General features: G+C 44.8%; 1 protein-coding gene across 4 annotated transcripts in view; it reads left to right on the top strand.

Annotated features, from left to right (window-relative positions):
- The first annotated feature begins 4,241 nt into the window (after nt 1-4,241).
- LOC126991207 (synaptotagmin-14-like) overlaps nt 4,242-12,471 on the top strand; it is a 62,341-nt gene continuing 54,111 nt past the window's right edge. Inside the window, exon 1 of one of the 4 annotated variants that reach the window (XM_050849981.1) lies at nt 4,242-5,443. In XM_050849981.1, the coding sequence (XP_050705938.1) occupies nt 5,416-5,443 (28 nt within the window). In that variant the 5' untranslated portion in view covers nt 4,242-5,415. The remainder of the gene's footprint in view (nt 5,444-12,471) is intronic. The other 3 variants (XM_050849982.1, XM_050849983.1, XM_050849984.1) reach the window with 3 other exon arrangements.

The following is a 12,471-nucleotide window of genomic DNA, read 5'->3' as shown; positions in this document are numbered from 1 at the left end:
CACCACCGTAGAGTTGTGCAGACTCTGATGACCGTGCCACGCCCACCTCGCGCTGCCCCGGCCCGCTCCGCTCCGCTCCCTTCTGCAGCAAGCCCTCACCCACCCAGCCTCACCCTTTCTTCCTCCCCCCACCCCCATTTCCCCCCTGCTCTCCCTCACCTTCAGTGCTTGCCTCCCTTCCTCTCTCTCCCTTTCTCTCCATATAACTCTCCATATCAACTCTCCTTGCCTTGCCTTACCCCTATTTCTATTCTCTTGTCTTACTTCAGGCATCCTCTTCGTGTTTCTCTCTCTCTCTCTCTCTCTCTCTCTCTCTCTCTCTCTCTCTCTCTCTCTCTCTCTCTCTCTCTCTCTCTCTCTCTCTCACTCTCTCTCTCTCTCTCTCTCTCTCTCTCTCTCTCTCTCTCTCTCTCTCTCTCTCTCTTGACTATGCGGTTCAGTTCTGGTCACCCTACTATAGAATGGATATCAAAATGTTAGAATCGGTGCAGAGGAGGATGACTAAGATGATTCAGGGGTTGAGAAACTTGCCATACGAGGAAAGACTCAAACAGTTAAACTTGCATTCTCTAGAAAGGCGAAGGGTGCGTGGAGACATGATCGAGGTTTATAAATGGATGAAGGGCTTTAATAAGGGAGACATTCATAAGGTTTTGTTGGTAAGAGAACCGGGTAGGACACGAAGTAACGGGTTTAAACTGGATAAATTCAGATTCAACAGGGACATAGGCAAAAATTGGTTTACTAACAGGGTGGTGGATGAGTGGAATAGGCTTAGCAGTCATGTGGTGAGTAACAATACAATTGTCACATTCAAAAATAGACTAGATAAATTCATGGACAGCGATATTAGGTGGGGTTAGATACACGGGAGCTTAGGGTCAAAGGAGCTGCCTCGTACAGGCCTACCGGCCTCTTGCAGACTCCTGCGTTCTTATGTTCTTATGTTCTTATGTTCTCTCTCTCTCTCTCTCTCTCTCTCTCTCTCTCTCTCTCTCTCTCTCTCTCTCTCTCTCTCTCTCTCTCTCTCTCTCTCTCTCTCTCTCTCTCTCTCTCTCTCTCTTAATCCTTCCTCTTTTCCTCATTTAAGTTCATCCATCTTCCCTCCATCTCTTTTTTCCGTCACCTCCATTTTCCTTTCCTCCTTTCCTCCCTCCTCCTCCTTTAACCTCGCCTCCTCCCTCCTTCTCTCCTTCCTCCCTCCACACCATTCATTACCTCAGGAAGTATTATCAGCCTCACAAACAGGCCTCATTTTTTTGATAACCTCTGAAAACACCCCCGTAAAAACCGCTCCTCCTGCAGTCTCCCCCTCCTCCTTCTCTTCTTTTATTCTCCTTTTTCTGCTTTCTCCTTCCTCTCCCTTCTCTTCTGTATCCTTCTTTTCCTGTATTTTTCTTCCTCTTTCTCCTCCTCTTTTCTCCTCCTCCTCTTCCTCTGTTCTCCTCCTATTCATTCTGTTCTTTATCTTTCTCTTCCTGGATTCTCCTTTTCCTCCTCTTCTTTTTCCTCATCATTGTCATCTCCTCCTCCTCTTATTCCACTTCTATGGCCTCCTCTTCCTGCATTCTCCTCTTCTTCCTTCTCTTCTTTATCCTCTTACTGTCTTCTCCTCTTCTTCCTTCTCTCCTTTTCTCTTCTTTTTTGTATTCTCCTTCCTCTTTCTCTTCCTCCCTCCTCTTCTTTCTCCTTCTTTTCCTCCTCTTTATTCTCTTCCTCCTCTTCCATCTTCTCTTATTCATGACAATATGCTATTCTATGTCAAACAACAACTGCGGAGTCAATGGTTTTCAGGTCTTATATTTTCCATGATGAATATTGATTGAAAATTTGTCTGTTAATTATTTTACCCTTCTTTTATTTATTTTCCCGTAGCTGTGCAAGTTTCGCCTCCTCACCTAAGAGTGTTTCCAGTGTCTTTCTCTATTCTATTGAGAGAAACTACATACGGCAATATCAGTTTCCATACGTTTATAAATGATAGTTTTTTTGTTTGTTTTTTACGTCTCCGCCTATTTCGCCGGTAGGCTTGCTTGAGGGGCCTTGATGGTATTCGGCCCCAGCCCGTCATGGCGCAAGCAATTGTTTACAGTGGCGCCATCTTCTCTTGTTGGATTTAGAATGTTTTTTTTTTTTATATAAACAAACTCATTCTGTTTGCTGTGAGATATTTGCTGCGCTTATCAGTATTGCTAGACGCTTGATTATCTTTTTTTTATTTTTTTATCCATTAAGTATATCAGTGTCTCGTACCAAGTTAAGTTTAGGTGAGGATTAACAGCCGCGTTCTTTGCCGTGGGTCTCGTATGAGGTTCGCTGTGTTGATGAAGGAAGCAGAATAGCATTGTAAATTAGTTTCGTCCTTCAAAGCTACATTCTCTCTCTCTCTCTCTCTCTCTCTCTCTCTCTCTCTCTCTCTCTCTCTCTCTCTCTCTCTCTCTCTCTCTCTCTCTCTCTCTCGCTCTCGCTCTCTCATTCCTGGCCACGATCACCTCATTCACTCGGACGCTAGCCATTCTTTCCTCCCTCCACCTCCGCCACCACCACCACCACCTCCGCCGCCACCACCGCCACCACCACCACCATTCACACCTTTCCGCCATTCATAACGCTGTCACCTTATTCCGAGGCTCCACCATCCTCCTGAGAGAGAGAGAGGGAGAGGGGGGGGTGGAGGCAGTATGGTCAAATGCATGAAGACAGACCTTTGCCCCGGACTACCATCTTACCTGCGTGTGTGTGTGTGTGTGTGTGTGTGTGTGTGTGTGTGTGTGTGTGTGAAGTCCCATCCTTAAACCTCACGCATCTTCCCCCAGCAGCCATTTTTTTTTACATCCTCCCTCAGTTTAGGTTCCGCCCCTTTCCTCCCTTCCACTTTCTGTACGCTCTTCTCTCCTCCTCTCTTTACTTCCTTTCCCGCCTACGCATCCCTTCCACGCCAGAGCTTTAACTTTTTCCTCATGTCTCCAGGCAATACCGTCACGTTCTCACAAATGATCAGCAACATCGACAAAAACGATAATGCGTGATGATAAGAAAGGGGAAGGTAGGGTAGAAGGGTAGATTTGAAGAGGAGGCGGAAACGAATGCACGAGAGAGAAATGAAAGTAAGAAGGTGAGAAAAGATAATGGGAAGAGAAAAAGAATAATGAGAAAGAAGGAAGAGAAGAATAGGAGTGTGTAGAAGGGTAAATTTGAAGAGGAAGCAGAAACGAATGCACGAGAGAAATTAGTAAAGTAAGAAAGGGAGAAAAGATAATGGGAAGAGAAAAATAATAATGGGAAAGAAGAAAAAGAATAGGTGTGTGTAGAAGGGTAACTTTAAAGAGGAAGGAGAAACGAATGCACGAAATGAGGAAAGCATAAGGGAAAAGAGATAATGGATAGAGAAAAAGAAGAATGGAAAGGAAGGAAGAGAAGAATGTATATGTGTGTGTGGGGGGGGGGGGGTAAAGGGTCATATTAATCAGTAGCCATCCGTGAGACAGGTTGGCATCATCAGCATCACCTGCGATATTAAGGGAGAACAGGTGTAATAAGTAGAAGCAGTAGGCGTTCTTGGGGCAGGTCGGTCGGGCTGGCGGGGAAGGGGGAACTGCAATACCTGGAAGTTTAAGGGGGAACAGGTGAGTCTGCGGAGGGCGAGCGGACACACACACACCTGGACACCTGGCTCGCGTCCCCAGGTGAACCAGGTAGAGGTGATTGCCGTTGTGCCGCTATGTTCCCCGCGGGTGATTCCAGGGCCCCTCCAGCCTCCATGGCGGGGCGGGCGCGGGTGTGCGTGGGTGCGGGTGGGTGTGCGCGGGTGTGCTTCCGAGGCAGGGGATCCCATGAGGCGGGCGGAGTTCTATAAATAGGAGGATGGAAAATTGTGGCGGTGTTGTCGGAAGCTTCATGTCTCGGTGGAGGGCCGACGGCGTGTGGCAACGTGCGGGGTGAAGCAAGCAGTGGTGGTGGTGGTGGTGGTGATGGTGTGTGTGTGTGTGTGTGTGTGTGTGTGTGTGTGTGTGTGTGGATACTGCAGGAGGGACTAAGGCTGTGTTGGGGATGGGGGGGTACTTGTAGGTGGTCATGTTTGGGTGAGTGGATAGTGGTGGATGCATGTAATGGTTAGGCTAGGATGGTGGTGGTGGTGGTGGTTATGATCGTGGTGGTGCTCTCGGTTGTGGTCGTTCTCTGCACCCTTTCACCTCCTGCAAGGAAGAACGCAGAAACATAAAAAAAGGAAAAAAAAGCATTGGGTCATGAACAGCTTCAGCAAAACACGCAGTTTCCTTCCCTGATATCGCAACGCGGCTTTTAAAACTTGCATCCCTTCCTCTACGACGCCGAAACCCCGCTCGTAACGCCTCCAAACGCTCCTTACCTGGCGCATGTACCCCACGAGGCGCCTGTGTGGAATGGCAGAGCGTAGGGAGACGAGGAAGTGAGGGAAAATAAAAACCTGCCGGTATTAAGTGTCTGGCGGTGTGTGGCGACGAGATGGCGGCGGCGGCGGCGGTGGTGGTGGCGGGGGCCCGGACTCAGGTGGCTCCGGGTGGCTGGCAGCGAGTGTGAGTCGGACAGTGGCAGGCGGGAGTGGCCCAACGCTGAGCTCTCCGCGATCGATATTTACCTTGGCAGCAGCAGAACAGGCGACGCAGGGTGTGGGGTAGGAGCAAGCAGGCGGGCAAGCAGGCGAACGAACAAGCGAGCACAGAAGCGAACGAAGCAAGCAAACCCTCGACTTAATTAGTGTGAGAGTGCGTCCATGCGTGTTTGTGTGTGTAGATGTGAGTGCGGCGACACCATACATTCTAGCGAGCCAATGACGTGAGCGAGAGGGAAAGAAAAAGATGGTCTAAAGAGAAAGGGATGTAATACTCGAATAAAAAATGGAGTAAACCCGAAAAAAAACGTGAAGTAAAATAAGGAGGAAGAAAGGAGCGGAAACACAGAGGAAGCGAAGGCCGCCAGAGAACACCACAAGCCACACAAAACCCAATTGAACGTTATGAAGAGAAGCTCAAGAGATTAACAGTAGCAACAGAAGTGGTAGTAACAGTAGTGGCAGCAGCAGCGACAACAGTACTTAGCCACAGTCATCCATAGCCACATCCACAACCATGGGCGTCGTGGGAGTGTCTTAGAGGGTCCCATGCGCCTTTCCCCGCCCTGCCCCGCGTGGATGTCAGTGACTACCGCACGTTGCCGGGCACTGGCACCGCGAGGAACCTGTGAGCCAAAGTGTTGATCAGAGTGCAAAGAGGCGGTGGTGGTGGTGGAGGAGGCGGTGGCGGCGGTGGCGGAGGTGGCGGTGGTGGTGTTGGCTCCCCGTTGACCGTGTTGGTGGCCTCCAGTGACACGTGCCTCACCCCCGATGAGCTGGAAGAGGAGTCCCCGCTGGCGCCATGTAGAGCAGGCGACCTAGCCATGTTGTCCTCGCCTGGGGTGATCGAAGGTGAGTCACGCTGCCGCTATGGGACGGGGGAGGGGGGAAGGGGGAAGGTGGAGGGGTAGGGGATAGAGAAAGGGGTAAGGGGTAGGTGAGTCACTCTGGCTGGACACTTGCATGGCTGGAAAGGAAAGGGAATGGAGAGGGGTAGAAAGGGTACCGGATAGGGGAATTGTACTGAAGGAAGGGGTTGTGGAATGGTGAAAAGGGAAGGGGATGGGGTTAAACGAAGGGAGAAGAGGAAGGAGTAAAAGAAAAGGGGAAGGGGGGAAATGGAAGAGAGAAACGGTGAGAGATTGAGTAAAAGGGGAAGAGGGAAGGAAGGGTGGAAGGGTAAAGGTGAACAGGAAGCGGAAATGAATGCGCGGAAGGGAAATGACGAGGAAAGGGGAAGGGGAAGGGAAAGATTTAAAGGAGAATGGAAAAGAAGGAGGGGAGGGAAGGGGGAGGGAGGGTTTTAAGGGGTCATTGTATGCAGTTTTATTTGCCATCTTTATTACCGGCGTTATTTTTGTCCTTTTGCTTAGTTTTTTTATTGATTTATTTTCCGTTTTATGTTTTTACTTTCTTGGGGTAATTCTTTTTTTTTTCTGTGGGTTTAACTTTTTTTCTTGTATTATTTTTTCTTACATTTTTATTTTTTACATAATTTACTTTTTCTCGGCTTTGTACGATTTTGTTTATTGTTGTTCTTGTTGTTGTTGCTGTAAAGGTGTTGTGCTGATCTATACCTTCCTCTTATCCTTCTCCACCTCCTCCTCCTGCTCTTCTTCTTTTTCTTTTTTTTCTTCTTCTTCTTCCTCCTCCTTTTCCCTCTTCTTCGTTTTCTTCTTCTTTTGCTTCGTTTTCTTCTTCATCTTTTTCTTCTTCTTCTTCTTCTTCTTCTTCTTCTTCTTCTTCTTCTTCTTCTTCTTCTTCTTCTTCTTCTTCTTCTTCTTCTTCTTCTTCTTCTTCCTCCTCCTCCTCCTCCTCTTCCGGGTCTTTCAAAGCGGAGACGTCGTTATCCAAAATTCAAGAAGGTACGAACATTCTGATTGGAGGAGAGCAAATATTTACTCCTCAATAAAGCTCCACAAAGTCCTCCTCCTCCTCCTCCTCCTCCTCCTCCTCCTCTTCTTCTTCTTCTTCTTCTTCTTCTTCTTCTTCTTCTCTTTTTTCTTTTTCTTTTTCTTCTTTTTCTTCTTCATCATCGTCTTCCTGTTCTTGTTCCTGTTCTTGCTCTTCTTCTTCTTCTTTTTCTTCTTTTTCTTCTTCATCATCTTCTTCCTGTTATTCTTCTTCATTTTCTTCTTCTTCTTCTTCTTCTTCTTCTTCCTCCTCCTCTTCTCCTCCTAGTCCTCCTCCTCTTATCCTCCTAACTACAAAGCCTTTTCCTTCAGTACCACAGGGGCAGGTTCAGTTTCCTTTCATGTCGATAAATACAAGATTGAAAGGCAAATAAAACAGTGTAGCTCCTCTGAGTGTCGCGATATAAATTATGTGAAGGCCAAGCACACACACACACACACACACACACACACACACACACACACACACACACACACACACAACACAAGCACTACCGCGTCGCAACAAGGGGAGGGAAAAAAAAATATTAGACTCACACAGCACAAAAGCAAACATTTGAAGCGATTGGGTTGAACAAACACAAAGACTGCAGTTTTTTTTTTTATTGTTGTTTTGTTTGAGCTATGTTTTGTGTGTGTAACCCCTTCACTTGTTATTCTTTTGGGGACATATACATACATACATACATACATACATACACACACACACACAGACAGACAGACAGACATTCATACATACACACATACATACATACATACATACACACATACATACATACATACGTACATATATACATACACATATACATCGGAAGAAAATGAGGTAACAGGTTTAAGAGTAATGATAGTATTAGTTTGATGAGACATATTAGTATAAAAAAGTGAATCTTCTTCGTCTTCATTATCGTCATCATTATCGTCATTATTTTCGTCATTATAAGTTCACATAACTCGTTCACTTCCCTCTACACTTCCCTTGTCATCGTCATCATCTTTTATCATCATTTTCATCGTCTTTTATCATCATCATTATCATCATTATAACTTTACACAACATATTTACTTCCCTCAATACTTACATCGCCATCATCATCATTTTTATCATCATCATCATCATCATCATTATCATAACCTCTCAACTCATACACTTCAATCAACACTTCCCTCACCATCATCATCATCATTACCATCAATATTATCATCATTATCATCATTATAACCTCTCACAACTCATTCACTTCCATCTACTCTTCCCTCACCATCATCATCATCTTAATCATCATCATCATCATAATCCCATCACTCCCCTCAACACACAGCTCCTTCATCCTCCCAATCCCTCTTCCTCCTCTCCCTCACACTCCGGCCACACTAATCCCTCAGCCCAACAAGGTCACACTCCGGCCACACTAATCCCTCAGCCCAACAAGGTCACACTCCGCCACACTCAGCCACGCGCCGCTCGACCCCCGTGGCTCACAAATCGATGAACACAAACACAAACTTGACTGAAATTTTAACGCTCTCAGCCACGTAAAATTTCTCATGTCGGATCCTGAACTTGACAACAACACACTTTAACATCCCTTACCACAAGAAACGAACCTCATAAGACAACGGAACCTCATACACACAACACCAAACACGCCAACTTCAGGACCTTCACAGAGCAACCTTATATCTCTCACCATAAGAGGCGAACCTTATGTCCTCAACAACTTAACCTAATACCCTCAAAGCCCCTCTTAATTTCTCACGCAACTACCATCTGCTTATTGACAACCACCACCACCACCACTACTACTACTACTACTACTACTACTACTACTACTACTACTGCTACTACTTTTTTTACAACAAAGGAGACGGCTCAAGGGCAACAAAAAGAGTGTAGAAAAAGAAGCTCGCTACTCACCACTTCCATAATAGAGAAAAGTAAAGAGTGACCAAAAGAGAGGTCAGAGAGGATTACTACTACTACTACTACTACTACTACTACTACTACTACTACTACTACTACTACTATTACTACTACTACAGCCACTACTCTTACTTGACAACCAGTACTACTACTTCTACTACTAATACTCTTCGGAACTTAACAAGCCTCTCTTTATTAACAACTCATTCACTACTCTTTCTACTACCACAACTCCTAACTCCAGACCCACAGATGCCAAGAAATCCTCGCAACATCTTACGTAAGTGTTTTTTTTCTTCCTACAACTCAAAACTACATAAAACTACTACACACAACTCTTTCTACTTACTACTGCCACTCCTAACTTCAGATCCACGGAGACGCAAGACCCAAAAATGCTCTGGACTCCTAAACAAACCTCTTCCTTTTCTTGTGTAACCTTCCTCCTCCTCCTCCTCCTCCTCAGTCAATTGTTAAAGGAGAGTCGATAATAAAAGCAATGATGATAATGATGGTCGTATAGTAATAGTAATAATAATAATGATAATGATAATAATAATGATAAAAACGTCCTCGCCCACGACCTTGTACCTTCCTTATAATCGTTAATCAATAATCACTTTAGTTCTCACCATAGCCTCCTCTCCTCCTCCTCCTCCTCCTCCTCCTCCTCCTCCTCTTCATGTTCGTCCTCCTATTTATCCACCTCCTTAGCCTCCCTTTCCTCCTCCTCCTCCTCCTTCTCCTCTTCTTCTTCTTCCTCTTCCTCCCTCTTCTTCTATTATCCAGCGCTCCTCCAGACCTCTCTAAGCCTCTTTATCATCACATCCTTACTTATCTTTTTGTTATCCTCTTCAGTTTTTTTTTTTTGTTCTCGTTCTTTTCGTTCACATCGTCCTTCCTTTTTATCCTTTGTTTATTTTTTTTTCTTCTTTCCTAGTTATTTTTCTTTTCCTTTAGTAGTTATATGAGGATTGTTATTATTATTATTATTATTATTATTATTATTATTATTATTATTTTTTTTATTATTATATTGTGTGTGTGTGTGTGTGTGTGTGTGTGTGTGTGTGTGTGTGTGTGTGTGTGTGTGTGTGTAACCCATTAGATTGGGAGAGAGAGTAACACACACACACACACACACACACACACACACACACACACAAACACACATTTGCAAAGGAAAACAGGATCATACGATAAGGGATTGAGAAATACTCTTTTAAGAGATAGTGTGTGTGTGTGTGTATGTGTGTGTGTGTGTGTGTGTGTGTGTAAGGTAATAAAACACCTCATTCTCGCAGCAGCCAATCAGCGCTTGCCTTGTGTTTCTCCCAACCAATCACGGCCCGTCATGTGTCTTGTCAGCCAATGAACAGATTCTCTCTCTCTCTCTCTCTCTCTCTCTCTCTCTCTCGCAAACGACACCCATTAACATAAAACAAACTTATTCTTGTATATTTTTTTGGGGCATCGTTATTTTTATATTTGCGTAATGCTGATATTGATACGTTTTTTTTTGTTTATTATTTTTTTTTTGCCTTACGTGTTTTTTCTTCTTTCCTCATAACATTAATTAATCCCTCTGCGTTACTGATTGACATTTGAATTCAGTCTCTATCTATATGTATGTCCATTTTATTTAGTGTTTATGTGTAATGTTTTGTAATCATTCTAGGTCATCTGCCATTTGTGTTTTATATTTCGTCATTTTTTTTGTCCTCTTTCATTCTTCCAGTCAACGTTCCCTTCTATTCCTTCATTTTTTTCTTTTTTTTCTCTTCCTTTGTTTCTTTCTTCCATTCTGCCAGTCAAAGCTACCTTCCTTCCTTTCTTTCTTTCTTTCTTTCTTTCTTTCCCATTCCTTTTTCATCCCTCCTTCCCTTCTCCAATTTGATCTTTTTTCTCTTTCTTCCCAATCCAGTATTTCCTTCCCTTTCCTCTCCTCATCTCCTTCTTTCCCCTCCCTTGCTTTAACTCATTTCCCCTCCTTTCCTCTTTCCTTCCCTCATTCGTTCCCATATCTCCCATTCTTCCCCTCCCCAATTCAAGTTTCCAGTACCCTTTTCAATCTAATTTCTTTCCCTTTCCTCCTCTCCTCTTTTTCTTTCCCCTCCCTTGCTTTAATTCATTTCCCCTCCTTTCTCTTTCCTTCCCTCGTTCGTTCCCATATTTCCCCTTTTTCTCCTCCCCAATTTGATTTTTGCTTTCCCATCCCAACCCAATAGTTTTTTCCCCTTTCCTCATATCTTTCTTTCCCTTCCTATGGCTTAACTTATTTCCCCTCCTTTCTCTCATTCGTTCCCATATCTCCCCTTCTTCCCCTCCCCAATTCAATTTTCCAGTCCCCTTTTCAATCTTATTTCTTTCCATTTCCTCCTCTCCTCTCTTTCTTTCCCCCTTCCCACGCTCCAACACGATTCCCCTCTTTCTTACCCCTACAATTGGCATCCCTTCTTCCTCTCTCCGAAGTTGAGATCACTTTCCCCTTTCCAATCCAATATTCCTTTACGTTCCCCTCATCTTTTTCTTTCCCCTCTTCTCTGCTCAGATCCACCTCTCCTCTCCCATTGCTCAGACCTAGTCCCCTCTACATCTCATTCTCCCTGTTACCTTCTTTCTCCTTTTTCTCCCTTCTTTATCTTCCTGTTACCATCTTCTTCCTTCTGTTACCCCTCTTTCTACATCTTCTTTCTGCTAGTACCATCTTCCTTCCTGCCCTAACCCTCTCATTCTCTTCCTGTCTTCCTCCTCGCTTCTCTCTACATCTTCCCTCTTCTGCTACCATCTTCCTTCCTACCTTAACCCTCTCATCCTCTTCCCGTCTTCCTCCTCGCTCCTCTCTACATCTTCCCTCTTCTGCTACCATCTTCCTCCCCTTCTTCCTCCCCTCGTCCCTTCTCCCCATAGTTAATGCTCCCCAGGGCACACTCACAACCCTTATCTGGTGGGCTGCGTTGCTGGTGTTAGTCTCCGCAACGGGACATTTCCTAATTGCGTTTTGTCCCTTGTGTTGGTGGTCTTGTTGTTGTTGTTGGGGGGAGGGGGGGGTGATGGTGGTGGTGGTGGTGGGGGGGGGTGATTTCTAGGGGTGGCTTCGGTGGTTTGGTATTGGTATTGTGATTGTAGAAGGTGTTACTGTTGTTCCTGTTGTTGTTTTTGTGTGGATTTGGTTGTGGTAGTTATTCTTGTTTCTGTTGGTTGTGGTGGTGAGGGTGATTGTTATGGTGGTTTGGTGGTGGTGTGGTGATGGTTGTAGTTTTTTTTACAACAAAGACAGCTCAAAGGCACAAAAAAAAAGGAAACAATAATAAAAAAAAAAAGCCCGCTACTCGCTGCTCCTGCTGTTGTTATTGTTGCTGTTACTGTTTTTGTGTTGATTTTGTAGTAGTAGTAGTAGTAATAGTAGTAGTAGTAGTTATATTTGTTGATTGTTCCCCTCAGTTTCCCCTCTCACACCCTCCCCTTTTCTCTCCTCCACAATCCCTCGTTACCCCAGTTTCCTCTTTCCTTCTTCCCTCAGTCTCCATTTCAACCTCCTTTTCTTTTTTTCCTACGCCATCTTTACCTTCACTCTTTCCTTCTTCCCTCAGTCTCCATTTCAACCTCCTTTTCTTTTTTTTCCTACGCCCTCTTTACCTTCACTCTTTCCTTCTTCCCTCAGTCTCCATTTCAACCTCCTTTTCTTTTTTTTCCTACGCCCTCTTTACCTTCACTCTTTCCTTCTTCCCTCAGTCTCCATTTCAGCCTCTTCTTTTTTTTCCTACACCCTCTTTACCTTCCTCTTTCCTTCTTCCCTGTCTCCCTTCCAACCTCCTCCTCTTTCTTTCCTACGCCCTCTTTACCTTCCCTTTTCTACCTACGTCTCCATTTTCTTTCCTCCACAAACCTCCACTCTCTACCTTACCCTTTCAGTTTCCTCCAGTTTCCTCTTTCCTTTTTCTCCAGTTTCCATTTCAACTTCCTATATTTTCCTTCTACCTTTTTAGCTTCAATCTTTTACCTACGTCTCCATTTTCTTTCCTCCACTTTCCTCCACTCTCTAT

Source organism: Eriocheir sinensis, unplaced genomic scaffold (assembly GCF_024679095.1).
Source record: "Eriocheir sinensis breed Jianghai 21 unplaced genomic scaffold, ASM2467909v1 Scaffold251, whole genome shotgun sequence".
NCBI classification, from domain to species: domain Eukaryota; kingdom Metazoa; phylum Arthropoda; class Malacostraca; order Decapoda; family Varunidae; genus Eriocheir; species Eriocheir sinensis.
This window is presented reverse-complemented; position numbering and strand designations above follow the sequence as displayed.